Source organism: Sinocyclocheilus grahami, unplaced genomic scaffold (assembly GCF_001515645.1).
Source record: "Sinocyclocheilus grahami isolate Dianchi unplaced genomic scaffold, SAMN03320097.WGS_v1.1 scaffold1177.1, whole genome shotgun sequence".
In the NCBI taxonomy this organism is placed as follows: Eukaryota; Metazoa; Chordata; class Actinopteri; order Cypriniformes; family Cyprinidae; genus Sinocyclocheilus; species Sinocyclocheilus grahami.
In genome coordinates, this window is record NW_015506356.1 from 272,468 (window position 1) to 286,995 (window position 14,528).

The 14,528-nt window shown below is 35.8% G+C and overlaps 1 protein-coding gene across 1 annotated transcript; it reads left to right on the forward strand.

Annotated features, from left to right (window-relative positions):
• Positions 1 to 949: 949 nt before the first annotated feature.
• On the forward strand, positions 950 to 14,138 carry LOC107567651 (glycerol-3-phosphate acyltransferase 3-like). Its single transcript, XM_016253360.1, has 12 exons — positions 950 to 1,119; positions 1,456 to 1,648; positions 3,195 to 3,261; positions 5,067 to 5,361; positions 7,991 to 8,065; positions 9,746 to 9,835; positions 10,019 to 10,160; positions 11,498 to 11,696; positions 11,826 to 11,911; positions 13,112 to 13,240; positions 13,343 to 13,422; positions 13,506 to 14,138. The coding sequence occupies exons 2-12, from the start codon at positions 1,505 to 1,507 to the stop codon at positions 13,603 to 13,605; spliced, it is 1,407 nt and encodes a 468-aa protein (XP_016108846.1). The 5' UTR covers positions 950 to 1,119; positions 1,456 to 1,504; the 3' UTR covers positions 13,606 to 14,138.
• The last annotated feature ends 390 nt before the right edge of the window (positions 14,139 to 14,528 follow it).

Sequence of the window (14,528 nt, forward strand, 5' to 3'; positions counted from 1 at the left end):
AAAATACAAATTGTTTCCTAAAATGTTTTGCCGAAACACAAATTTATAAAAATCTTATTACTGACGTCCTTTTACAGTCTATGGTCTCAATTACCCGGATGAGAACAGATAACTTACCATGTAGTCATGGACAACAGTAAATTTAAGGAAATATCTGATTGCTGCATGGCGCTATTGACCAATTAATCTAGTATTCCAGTGGACTGTGTGACAATAGTTTAAAAACCCATTGATGAATGAATCTTGCTGTACTGTTTGAGTTACAGGAATGCAGAGTTAGGCTAAGACATGAAGTCACATTTTGCTCATGTTGTAAATTTAAAGGTGCAATTAGTATTTTGACTTAAATTGAACTAATATCCTAATGCAAACCCACTTAAACTACACCTTTTTACCAGAACAAAACTATTTGGCACTAGTTTGTGTGTCTCATTTTGGTTAAGCAATTAAAGACTTCCTAATTTTAGAGAAGATTTCATATCCATACGGACAACACTGCTCTCACACACAAGTTACAAAGCCAAAATTGCTCTGTTGTTGCAAGAGGTTTCATTTCTGTTCAAGAGCACTAAAATGTGTAACTTTTGATACCCTTTAATTTACTACATTATTTCTTAAATTCTTTATTAATGTGGTAAATGCTTCTTTGAATTTTTTTGCATTCATTTAACCAAGCAGACAGAAGTGTGTGTGCTAAACTTCAAGTAAAACTAATTGAAACATTTGTGTAATTCTTGTATAATTATTATGCATGCAGATTTGTGACTTTAAATTTTGAATTCTGAAAAAAATGAAAAACTGAATTTTGATTACTCACAATTGTAGACTAGAGAGGGAGAGAGAGAGAGAGAGAGATCTACACAACCTATCCTCATGATGGCGCACAGGTGCAGTTTTCTATTGTTGCAGTTGAACTTTGTTCTAAATCTTAAAGGTCTATAATGTCTTCCAGCATTGCTGTTTCCCAATAGCTCTGTGTAAAGGCTGCAGAATTCCTTAAACAGCTTTTTAAACACCTTAAGGTCCAGTCTTCATCATGTTGATGGTCAGAGGAGTATGACAGCGAGGATCATTCTCTGCTTTCTGTCCTGTAGAGCTGCTGGCATTTCATGAAACCAGGTGAGTTCAAGCCTAATGCATTGAGAAAACAAAAGCTAGTCTTTTTTTTGACTGATTTGTTTGTGTAATATATTGCTTCATGGCTTAAACTCCTAGTTGCCTCGATAGGGTTAAAAATGTAGGGTAAATTCAAGTTTATGGTGTGTATCACATCATCAAAAGTCAAGTTTTGTTATTATTATTTACATTTATGCATTTAGCAGACACTTTTATCCAAAGCGACTTACAGTGTATTCAGGCTATACATTAAATTTTTTTTACCTGTATGATGTTCATGTGTGTTTAATACATTATTATAAGTGCTTATTACATTCATTTTATTTCATTTCCCCCCAGTGTTGTAGTGTACTGTATGTAGTGAAAGTGGACTAGTCCGTGTGGTTATATGGAGGGGTTTTGGGCTGTGTTTTTCCCTGTGCTGAGGGTCTGGTTCACCTGTTTGGTGGTCCTGATCATGCTGCCTGCCATGTTTGGGATCTCTCTTGGCATCACTGAGACCTACATGAAGATCCTTCTCAAAACCTTAGAGGTACGTAAGATGAGTGTTGTTATTGTTAAAAAAACAATTTGTTAATTGAAATAAAGCTTAAATAAAATGTAAATATTAGATGAAAAACTTCAACTAAATTAAAACTAGAGATAAAAATGAGTTGCATTAGCTAATAACTGAAATAAACTAAAAGCTGAAATGTAAATATTTAGAATTTTTTAATAATCAGAAAAACTAATAAAAATGTCCAAATCGGAACAAAATGACTAAAAATTAAACTAAACTAAAATATAAAAATAAAAGCTAATTAAAAATATGAAGAAAGACTATAAAGTATATAAATAACATGTACAGGCATAAAAATATAGGATATATTATGCCCATGACCTTTTTTTCATCAGATTTAATGTGCACAGTATTCCAAAGAAAACTTTTTTTCTTTCTCATAATCCTTAATCAAAATGCTGTAACTTCCTCCACAAACGAAACAACTTTCCTTTCTGTCACTGATGTCAATTAAGCTGTGCAGGATAATATTAACCAATAGTCACATAGCTATTTCTGTCACGGCGCGGTCAGGAATCACACCGTGTGAACGTGGGTTAGGGTCCAAATGCAGGCTTTATTTCACTGCTGGGGAAAACAAAGTAAAAACATAAACGTAAACAGAGCTGAGACTCTGAGACACAGGCAAGGAACAGAAGACTCTGACACCATACGGCCACGTAGGGCTGGCATCAGTCACCGAAACAAACATTACCAACATTAATCATCCGACCCCGAGTGGCGTGGGGAAGGCGCCTAAATAGTCCTCGTGACGGGCCACAGCTGTGTGAGAGTGAGTGTGTGCACAGGTGTGTGGAGTGCAGGTGATGGAGTCCCGGATGGGCGACAGCTGTGTGTGTGTGTGAGTGGGTGCCCAGGTGTGTGGTGTCAAGGTGACGGCGAAAGAGTCCGGGAGGATGGGAGATGGCGACCTCTGGTGGTGAGAGGGAGAACACCACCGCCAGCCCCTGACAATTTCACCTTTTAACACCCAATTTTCCTCCTTTCAGCTCCAAAAGGATCAAATCAAGTCATGCCCTAGATTTTTTCAATATAGTACTTAAATAGGTTACAAATCCATTCAATTCACTTTAACTTTCAGCTACGTACCATTTTTAATCGCTATATAGCTGCAAATAGTAGACCTGTAGTAATGCATTTGTAAAATCACAAACACTTAATGAGCTCATGAAACTGCATATATATTAATTATACATGACTTTGACAATGTTTTAATAATGTTTAAGAAGTACAGCATGACACACTCTAGAAGACTACTTGACATGCTACGTCTGCCAGGACACTAGGCTATTATTGCACACACTCACCACGGGGAAATTAAACAAAACTTTTTTTTTGACAAATGAACATTGTGGCATAATCAGATGATATACATTTCTCAAACTGAAATGCGCTGTATCATCACATTGTTAAGTGCCCTTTGGTCTTAATTGTGATTTATTATGCGAGTCTAATGCCTAGTGTCAGGAACAAATGGAATCATACAGTATATATTAAGCTTTGCCTGGTGTTTTTGCAGTGGGCAACACACAGAATCCAAAGGGCAAGTAGAGCAGAGGAGATCCTGAAACAGTCCGCGTCAAATGGTGAGTTTATACACATACAGTCACTGGATCTCCAGGTGTTTTAAAAACATGAAATGAAATAAAATAGAATTTATATTCCCCACAAATCGGAATTCTATTACCTTTTATTCATCCACATATCCCAAACACATAGTCTCTTATGTTCACCAAGGCTGCATTTATTTGATTAAAAATACAGTAAAAAACTTAAAAATTGTGAAATATTATTACAATTTAAAAGAACTGTTTTCTATTGCAATATGTTGTAAAAAGTAATTTATTCCTGTGATGCAAAGCTGAATTTTCAGCATCATTACTCCAGTCTTCAGTGTCACATGATCCTTCAGAAATCATTCTGATATGCTGATTTGCTGCTCAAGAAACATTTCTTATTTTTTTTCAGATTTTTTTGACGAATGGATTAATAGAAAAACATTTATTTAAAATAGAAATCTTTTATAACATTATAAATTACTTAACTGATACTGTTGACCAATTTAATGCGTCCTTGCTGAATAAAAGTACTAGTAAACCCCCCCCCCCCCAAACTTTTGAACGGTAGTGTATATCGTTTTTAGTTTCCATGCATCTCTAATCCAGTCCATAGTGACTTTCAATATCCAAAAAATACAAAAAAGCACCATGAAAGTGTTACGTATGACTTGTCCACAATATATGAAGTCCTCTAAAGTCATACAATAACTTTATGTGAGGAACAGCCTGAATTTCAAACCATCACTGACAATGTCAAACGTAGGTTGAAGGATCATTCTTTAAGATGAATGCAAATGAGATTACAGATCTTTAACATAGTAGAAGATTATCAGTGAATAATGTCTTAAACCTCAGTCTGTTCCTCACTGCATAAGGATTACTCAGGATTTCTGGTTTTGTGTTCAGTGGAAAAAAGAGCTGGTCTTTTCTATTTCGGTCCTAAGGTTCTCGTAAAAGTAAACTGCGTTTTTGCCTTTTAGTTTTGCTGCACAATGGCTGTTTCCCTCTAGATACGACACAAACGGTGCTCTGAGATCTCTTAGCTTATCTGTCTACTCAAGCAATCACAAATTACACAATGACTTCAGTTTCTCTTGCTCTCTCACATCTTCACAGTGGACTTTAGTCTGGCTTTATCACTGACACCCTGCATTAGATTTATAAATGCTCTTTATCAATACCTCACTGATCTTCACTGATTAATCAACATCTTAGCTGATGAAAACGTTACTGATTATATCTGGTTATAAAGTGTGATTATAAATCTTAAGATGGCACAGAATGGGCACTGTATTCTGTGCTTGCGTCATATTAAAGCAACAGTTCACCTAAAAATTAAAAGTCTGTCATCATTTACTAATGTTTCACATGATTTCTTTCCATAATGAAAGTGATTGGGCTTCTTCAAGCTCAAAATACACTACCATTCAAATACACTGCATTACTATTTATTTATTTTTTTTATTCAGCAAGGACACATTAAATTGATCAAAAGTGACATTAAAGACATTAACAATGTTACAAAAGAGTTCTATTTGAAATAAATTCTGTTCTTTTGAACTCTCTATATATCAAAGAATACTATAAAAAAGTTTGAATGATTTCTGAAGGATCATGTGACACTGAAGACTGGAGTAATGATGCTGAAAATTTAGCTTTGCATCACAGGAATTAATTACATTTCAAAATATATTCAAGTAGAAAACAGTTCTTTCAAATTGTAATGATTTGTCACAATATTACAGATTTTGCTGTATTTTTGATCAAATAAATGCAGCTTTGGTGAGCATTATAAATAATAATTAACCAGCACTTTTGTCTGTGTGACTCAGGTTTAATTCAGCGAGATAATTCATCTTTGGAGCAGGAGATCGAGGAGTTGCGTCGAAATAGGCCGAAGTCGGCCGAGCGTGGGGACTTCACTCTGAGCGACGTCATGTACTTCACCAGGAAAGGCATTGAGAGCATTGTGGAAGACGATGTCACGCAGAGATTCACGTCAGAGGAGCTGGTGTCCTGGAACCTCCTCACCCGAACCAACAACAACTTCCAGTACATCTCTCTCAGGCTCACTGTACTGTGGGGAGTTGGCGTTGTTGTGAGATACTGCATACTGCTTCCTCTACGGTAGAGTACTATTTCATAATACTTTATGCCTAATACCAGGCGCGGCTCATCTATATGGACCAAAATATTCATCCACAACATAAATGTGTTCAGCATTCTGCAACAAATATTTTAAGTCTATTTTAAGTCAAAAAAGTACGCAGTATATATTAAAATAAATAAACAAATATATTAAAATGAGACAATTTTGCAACGTAAATCTGTGGTGAAAAGGGGGACTGCAGCGCACTCTTATTGAAAGGCAGTTTTGAAACTGCCCCTATGGCAAGCCGTTTTGACTTTTATTCATTCTCAGGATATGAATTCTTGATATCAACAATTACATTTTTACTAGTTAAAATGTTAATTCTTGAGATCAGGAGATATTAGATTTCTACTAGTAACACTTGCTATTTTTGATATCAGCAATTTAATTGTTACTAGTGACAATGTTCATTTCTGATATTTGAAAATGTATTTCTGATATCAACAATTGGGAGGGTAATTTCTGATATCTAAAATGACTTTTGTTACTAGTAACAATCACATTCATGATATCAGAAATGAACATTGTCACTAGTAACAATTAAATAGTTGATATCAAGAAGAGACGTCTGTACTAGTAACCACGTGATTACTGATATCAAAAACAAAGGTTTTTACTAGTAAGAATTTTATTTCTGATATGTGAAATTGGAATTTCAACTTGTAAGAAATTAATTCTTGATATCAACAATTGATTTTGAATGGCAGCCTATGGTGACATTTAACTAGTGAAAATACAATTACAGATATCAAGAATTATAGTTTTTACTAGTTGAAATGTAATTCCTGATATCAAAAATTAGCATTTTAACTAGTGAAAATGTAATTGTTGATATCAAGAATTAACATTGTTACTAGTGGAAATGTAATTGCTGATATCAAAAATAGCAAGTGTTACTAGTATCAGAATCGGAATCAGAAGAGCTTTATTACCAAGTAATGTTTACACACACAAGGAATTTGACTTGACGACAGGATCTTCCAGTGTAGAAGAAAGTACAAACATAGTGCAGACATACATGATAGTGTAGACATACATAGGAATAACACAGTAGGGATGTAATATAAAACTAATATAATAATAAAAAAAGAAAAATTGAATAATGTACTATATACAGAAATAGAAGTATAGGAAAAAATGTAATTGTTTAGATAAATATACAGATATGTTTATTAGTGTGCAGATAGATATGTTATTTACAAAGTGTGCAGTTTAATATAAATATACTATGTTAGTTGTGATGGACGATGTATAATTATGAAAGATTAATTGTTAAGACTGAGTATAGCCTGTGGGAAAAAGCTGTTCTTGTGTCTGGCTGTTTTGGTGGTCAGTGCTCTGTAGCGCCGACCAGAAGGCAACAGTTCGAAGAGAGAGTGGGCTGGGTGTGAGGGGTCCAAGGTGATTTTTTTAGCCCTTTTCCTCACTCTGGAGATGTAAAGATCTTGGAGGCTGGGCAGAGGGGCACCAATCAAAAATAGCTGTTGTTACTAGTAGAAATCTAATTCCTGATATCAAGAATTAACATTTTAACTAGTAAAAATTTAATTGTTGATATCAAGAATTCATATCCTGAGACTGAATAAAAGTCAAAACGGCTTGCCATATGCCCCGCTTATTTTCACGTTACCTTACGTGAACTTTGCTCCACCAAGACGATATCTATCCGCTTCAGATATATGTCTGCAACAGGTCAGTAACTAGTTGGCATGTCTGTTTTTTTCTATGTGGAGTAGTGGATCAAATTAACAAAGTATAAATCCTTTAGTTTAAATGTGCTCACATGAATAGCCTTTATATGGTTATATTGTGTTTTTTTGTTTATTATTCTGAGAATAGATATATGATCGTCTTTCCTCAACCAAATTGCTCCACAACTTGTAACATTCTAAATCAACATTTGGAGGTGATAAATACTATATTAAGGCAATTATAATACAGCATTTTATGCATGTTCTCAGAGCAGGAGCCGCTACTGCCTAATACACTACTGTTCAAAAGTTTGGGGTCAGCAAGATTTTTACTTTTATTCAGCAAGAGTGCATTAAATTGATCAAAAGTGACAGTAAAGATCTTTAGAATGTTACAAAAGTTTTCTATTCCAAATAAATGCTGTTTTTTTTCCTATTCATTAAAGAATCCTGAAAAATGTATTGCGGTTTCCACAAAAATATTAAGCAGCACAACTGTTTTCAACATCGATGATAATAAGAAATATTTATTGAGCAGCAAATCAGCATATTAGAATGATTTCTGAAGGATCATGTGACACTGAAGACTGGAGTAATGATGCTGAAAATTCAGCTTTGCATCACTGGAATAAATTACATTTTAATATATATTCAAATAGAAAACAGTTATTATAAATTCTAATAATAATTAGCAAAATTACAGTTTTTACTGTATTTTTTATCAAATAAATGCAGCCTTGGTGAACATAGGAGACTCTTTTAAAAACATTTGAAAGGTACATTAGTATATTAGTGAGATTCAGTGCTTTGTTCTTGAAAAAGTAATTATTTGGATTCTAAAAATAAAAATGGTATAGTAATGTTTTTCACTGAAAATCATGCACCTGTCCTTCTGTTATTGTCATGTCTGTAGGATTACACTTACAGCTATAGGGCTGAGCTGGCTGGTGATTGGCACAACGATGGTGGGTTTCCTCCCCAATTTCAGGTAATGCTTTAGTGATGTTATCAGCTTTACAAATGCATGAATAATTCATGATTGCACAGCAATTCCAGTTGCTCTTTCTCCATACTTGAAGAGACCAGGACTGCTGAGCAGGAGCATATATTATTTTATGGACACTAGTGCTGGTTGGTCTACACTAGGCTTCCGAACCAAAGCATCTGGCCTGCCCATATGTCTAAACCAACAAGACCATCAATAATCGGCAATGACCATGCTACTTAATGAACTTTCACTCACTAATTTTTAACTGGTTAACATAATGAGCTGAGAAATAAGCTGAGAAGTGCATTTGTAACAAAGTTCGTAGTCACGGGAAGAAGGAGGCGGGAACCGGCGGGCATTTAAACAATTAAATTCTGGTTCCGGTTCCCAGACACACTGCCGCTTGGTCCTCAACCGGCTGAGAGGCTCTCACTCGCGGTGCCATGCGATGGTACTGGACATCGTTGGTGGACGGCCCACCACTCCTCCGCCTCCTGGCGGACGGCGATTGCTCCTCCTATTGAGGGCAGCCGGCAGCGAGTCCCCCATTCCCTGCGAGTCCCCAATCTTGGCGGATGGCAGCATGCTCCGGCCTCCTGGCGAACGGGGCCGACTCTTCCGCTCCCTCTCGGACGGCAGCCACCCCTCCTCGACCCAGGAGCGCGGCAGCGAGCTCTCCGTTCCACCTCGTCTTCCATCGTTCCAGCACCACCGCCTCGGGCAGCCACTGGTTCCCTGCTCCTCCCCAATCATGGCGGATGGCAGCAGGCTCCGGCCTCCTGGCGAACGGGCAGACTCCTCCGCTCCCTCACGGACGGCAGCCACCCCACCTCGACCCAGGAGCGCGGCAGCGAGCTCTCCGTCCCACCTCGTCTTCCATCGTTCCAGCACCACCGCCTCGGGCAGCCACCGGCGATCTCTCCGCTTGTTCCTGCTGCCCGAGCTCCTCAGCTCCGCGATCCCCCTCAGCAGCGAGAGCTCTCTGACAGCGTGTCCCTCCTTCCTCCCGGGTTTCGGCACCAATGTAACAACGTTCGTAGATCGGGAAGAAGGAGGCGGGAACCGGCGGACATTTAAACAATTTAATAAAATAAACAAACACAAAACGAAAGTAAAGCGGCAGCCCCTCGCGGACGACTGCCGCACACAAAACACAAAATAAAATCCAGGCCTGGTCCTCTCTCTTGTCTTTCACTGTCGTCACTCCTCCTTTTATCCTTCCGGAGCTCCTCCGTGGGGCTTGAGACTGGTGAGTGGTGCAGGCGTCGCTCATTATCAATTAGTCCACCGGCCTTGCTCCGTTCCCACGGCTCTCGCCCCCGCCCCCACTCGTCACAGCATTATTAAATCTGCATTGATATAAATGATTTACACACACACACAAAATCCCAGTTTTTCCAAATAGATATAATTTTAGGTATCATACAAACATGATGCCAGTTATGGCTAATTGCATGTTATCACAGTTTTATTTCTAGTAACAATTAAGTGTTTTTACATCAAAAGAGATGCTTTAGCAAAGAAAAGCCCTTTATTTTTATGTAAATGGGAAACATGAATGCAGAATGATGAAAAATGCACTTCAATCATTTTAACAATGGACATCTCATAATAATGTTCAATCCATTTATTGATTTGTTTAATCCTAATCATATTCATTACAGTCCTTTATTGTTTCAGAGTGAAGGGTTGGTTGAGTGAACTGGTCCACTTGATGTGCTACAGGATCTGTGCAAGAGGCCTTTCAGCTACGATTCACTACCACAACAAGTGAGTTCAAGGCTCCATTTAACAACAACAACCGGTCTAATCAAGTAACAATAATCTGGTTTAGACTTGTACAGACACTGTAGCTGAATTTCTACGCAGGAGGCTTACTAACAAACATCTGTGTTAAATGTGTAAATTGTGTGTTAAATTAGTCTAATTGTGCAATGCTAATTCTTTTTTCAGACAGAACAGGCCTAAGAGAGGAGGCATTTGTGTAGCTAATCACACTTCACCAATTGATGTCGTTATTCTGGCTAATGACGGCTGTTATGCAATGGTGAGTGAGACCAAAATAACACTTCAGTGCAGTAGTTCTCAAATCTTGGTATTTGCACTTCCATACAGGTTTGTAAGGTTAGTACGCACCTTTATCTTTGTTACATACATAGTTTCGTTATGTAATGTAGGCCGCAGTTTAATATCATTTCATGCACGGATGATTTCTGCAACGCTATAGTGTGGTTTATTGTGGTTTACAGTCTGTTTCCTTAAGGCTGTCCTGGCCACACTTTAGTTTAAGGTCCAGTTCTCACTATTAACTATGACTTTTGCCTCTTATTTGCAGCTTATTAGTAGTTAGTAAGGTAATTGTAAAGTTTAGGTATGGCGGTAAGATTAAGGGATCTAAAATATGGTTATGCAGAATAAGGCTGTAATTTGTGCTTTATACAGTAAGTACTAACAAACAGCCAATATGCCAGTAATATGCATGATAATAAACAACTAGATATAGTGAGAATTGTTCCTAAAAATAAAGTGTTGCTGCCATCCTGCAATTGTAAAGCATGTAAGTTTAGTCGAAGGCTATTTCGATAGCACCCCAAGCAGCTATTTTACCATCATGTCAGTACAGCTTGACAGTCTACTTGAATGAGAATTTCCAAAAATATTTGCCATTTCAATAACATATTTTAAGTAGCCAATTAAAACTTAGCCAGTATACATGGTAGGTTTAACTCTGTTCAGTTTGTAATGCAAGACATTTTTTTAAATATTAGTTTTTTGCCTGAATATCATCTGTTTGCCATTCATCAACACTATATTTGAATCTAGAATAAATAAGAATATATCAAGTTTTCAGTATGTTATTTATAATTTTTTTTAGAAAATCCAGAATTGATCCCTCATTTTCAATTTCAGTACTAATCAAGTGTAAGTGTAATCAAAATTAAATCTAAAGATTAATATTAAAAATATTATATTTGTATAGGCTTAGGAAGATATTAAAATAACGTTTAAAATTTCATTTAAATTTTTGCCAGAATTTCATCCAGTTGCCATTCATTGCCGTTAGATTTTATTCTAGAATAAAAGAGAAAATTCATTAAAATATCAAGGTTTTATTATGTACGTTTTTTTTTTAAGAAATCCAGAATTTATCCATCACTTTCAATTCATTTCAGTACTCTTCTGCCTGTAAAATGAATCTAGATAAAATCTAAAGATTCATATAAAAATATTAAATTTTTAGTTTTAGAGAAATGTTAAGATAATGTTTAAAATACTTTTTTTTGTCTAAATATAATCCATTTGTGCCTCATCACCACTACATTTTAATCTAGAATACTAAAGAAAATGAATTAAAATATCAAGTGTTCATTATGTCGTTTTTTCCCCAAGGAAATCCAGAATTTATCCCTCATGTCCTATTAATTTCTGTAGTACTCTGCCTGTAAATTTAACCTATATTTATTTATTTATGTTGTGATTTGTTCAATTGATCAATTTTTCCATCTCTTCCTCATACCGTCTTTCATCATAACATGCTGGTCTGTACATCTTTCTTGTTTTCTCATCCTCCCCAGGTTAAGAGATCACGTAAATAACAAAACAAAGCTGCCAATACTCATCTTCCCTGAGGGTGAGTGCATAATAACAGTGAGAAACACACCGAGATACAGTTTCAGTCGTATTTCAGGTCCTGCTTTACAGCGTTGTTCTTAAAGCTTAATGGTTGAAGTTTAATACTTGCACCTGGTTGCCCCTGCAGGAACTTGCATCAATAATACATCAGTAATGATGTTTAAAAAGGGAAGTTTTGAAATCGGAGGAACTATATACCCCGTGGCTATAAAGGTAATATATCAGTACTTGTCTTTTATGCACATAACCTATTATAAAGTAAAGTGTAAGGTGACAGAGTGATTTTCACAATTCTCGTTGACTTGAAAAATGCAATGTACTGTAGTAACTTGCAATGTGAATGATGATAATGTTTCTCTGTTGCACTGCATTTATTTGATCAAAAATACAGTAAAAATACAGTAGTAATATTTTGAAAGATTATTTCCATTTAAAATATTAGATTTGAATTTAATATATTTTATAATGTAATTTATTCAATGATCCTTCACTCATCATTCTAATATGCTGATTTTCTCTAATTGGTGCTCAGTTATTAATAATGGTTACTCGTTGATTATCAATTATCATCAGTGTTGATGCTAAATATTTTTCTGGAAACCATTTTTCAAGATTTGTTGATGAATAGAAAGATAATTGAACAGCACTTATTTTAAATATCTTTTTTTTGTAACAATATAAGTGTCTTTACTCTCACTTTTAATCAATTCATTGCATCCTTGCTGAATAAAATTATAAATTACTTAAATAAATAAATTACCCAAAACTTTTGAATGGTAGTGTATTGTAGTTTCTACAAAATAGTTTTCAGCATTGATTAAATTAAGAAATCTTTCTTGAGCAGCAAATCGACATATTATACTGATTTCTGAAGGATCATGTGACACTGAAGACTGGAGTAATGATGCTGAAAATTCACCGTTGCATCACAGGAATAAATTACATCTTAAAATATATTCAAATAGAAAACAAATATTTTGAAATTCTAATAATATTTCACAATATTACAGTTTTTACTATATTTTTGATCAAATAAATGCAGCTTTGGTGAGCATAAGAGACTTAAAAATTAAAAAAACATTTTAAAAAATCTGAATTTCTCCAAACCTTTGGCCAATAGTGTGTGTGTGTGTGTGATATTACACTATATTTTAATTGTAATATATCCTTTAAATTATTTTCGACATATAATTATTCTAAAAATATTTCCTGTAGCAACTGCTTAAATTGATAATTAATAAAAATAAATAAAATTAAAACAATAATTATCATTAAATAACATACAATTGAAAATAAATCAGTAATATACAGAGTACTGTGTTTTGGTCCCATGTTACAATGATCTTCATAGTGTGTGTGTGTTACTGACCTACTATGACCCTCATGCAGTGTCTGTGTGTGTGTTATATATAGTATGACCCTCAGTTTGGAGATGCTTTCTGGAACAGCAGTAAATATAGCATGGTGAGCTATCTGCTGCGGATGATGACGAGCTGGGCCATAGTCTGCAACGTCTGGTATCTGCCTCCAATGACGCAGAAGGTGAGAGCTCAAGCTGTAAAGTGTAAAATAGCTTTAGCTTTTTGTAGCACGATGTTGATGTGATTGATTACACCCTCACTGGCTCATTTCCTGTGTGCACAGGAAGGAGAGGATGCTGTGCAGTTTGCCAACAGGGTGAAATCAACCATTGCACAACAAGGAGGTTTAGTGGACTTGGCCTGGTGTGTAAATGGGTTTGTCTTCAGCTGTCTTGCTACAGTGATTGAATTTAAGTTAAAGGTTTATTACTTTGTATGTCTCACAGGGATGGAGGTCTGAAGAGGGCAAAGGTGAAGGATTCGTTTAAGGAGCAACAGCAGAAGAAGTACAGCCACATGGTGGTGGGTGACGACAGCAGTGACTGAACACAAACTCCAATGATCACAGATCTTCTCCTTCACCAGTCACTGGAAATACGGCGAGTTGTTGACAAAAGTACAGGAGGGTCTACTCATACCACTGCTGCTAAAATACGGTTTAAAGATATTTATAAATGGAGCATAGATATAAATAAATATGCATTGCAAATGCTATAGATCCCAGTTTCTTATGAGCTGCACTGCTTTTCTGTGAAGAGTTTTATTTGCCGGAATATTAATTGGGTGAAAAGGCTTTTGCGATTTATTTGAGAGTCCATTTTTAAAATTTAAAATGTTTAAAAAGGACAAAATTATAAATGCATGATTGGGGTTAATGTTGAGTTTGGTCTATGATAATTTATTTCTCAGAGCAAATAAACTTTTGTGCTTTTTAAACATTTGTTTCTTGTCACATACGTATGTCTAGTATTGTGATTAGTTCCTGACAAAATACACTTAATTTATTAAACTCAAGGTTGCCACAGCCATGAAAACCTGGAAATATGGGATCAATTCAGATTTTTGGGGGGAAAAAGTGAAATCTTAAAAATAAATTTCTATTGTCATTATTTTTTTCTAGTTTCTGTTTTTTTCTAACTTCTGAAATGAGGCAGTGTTGGTTAAAGGGGTCATATGATGCTGCTAAAAATAACATTATTTTGTGTATTTGGTGTAATGCAATGTGTTTATGCGGTTTAAGGTTCAACACATTATTTTCCACATACTGTACATTATTGTTTCTCCTCTATGCCTCGCCTTTCTGAAACACATCGATTTTTACAAAGCTCATCGGTCTGAAAAAGCGAGGTGTGCTGTGATTGGCCAGCTATCCAGTGCGTTGTGATTGGCCGAATACCTCAAGCGTGTGACGGAAATGTTACGCCCCTCACCATACTGTTGATACCGTGTCCCGGCCGGAATGATGATTC

Coding starts and splice junctions, on each gene's coding strand:
- LOC107567651 (XM_016253360.1), top strand. CDS start 1,505: ATGGAGGGGTTTTGGGCTGTGTTTTTCCCTGTGCTGAGGGTCTGGTTC. Junction 1,649..3,194: donor TCCTTCTCAAAACCTTAGAG/GTACGTAAGATG, acceptor GTGTTTTTGCAG/TGGGCAACACACAGAATCCA. Junction 11,912..13,111: donor TATACCCCGTGGCTATAAAG/GTAATATATCAG, acceptor TGTTATATATAG/TATGACCCTCAGTTTGGAGA.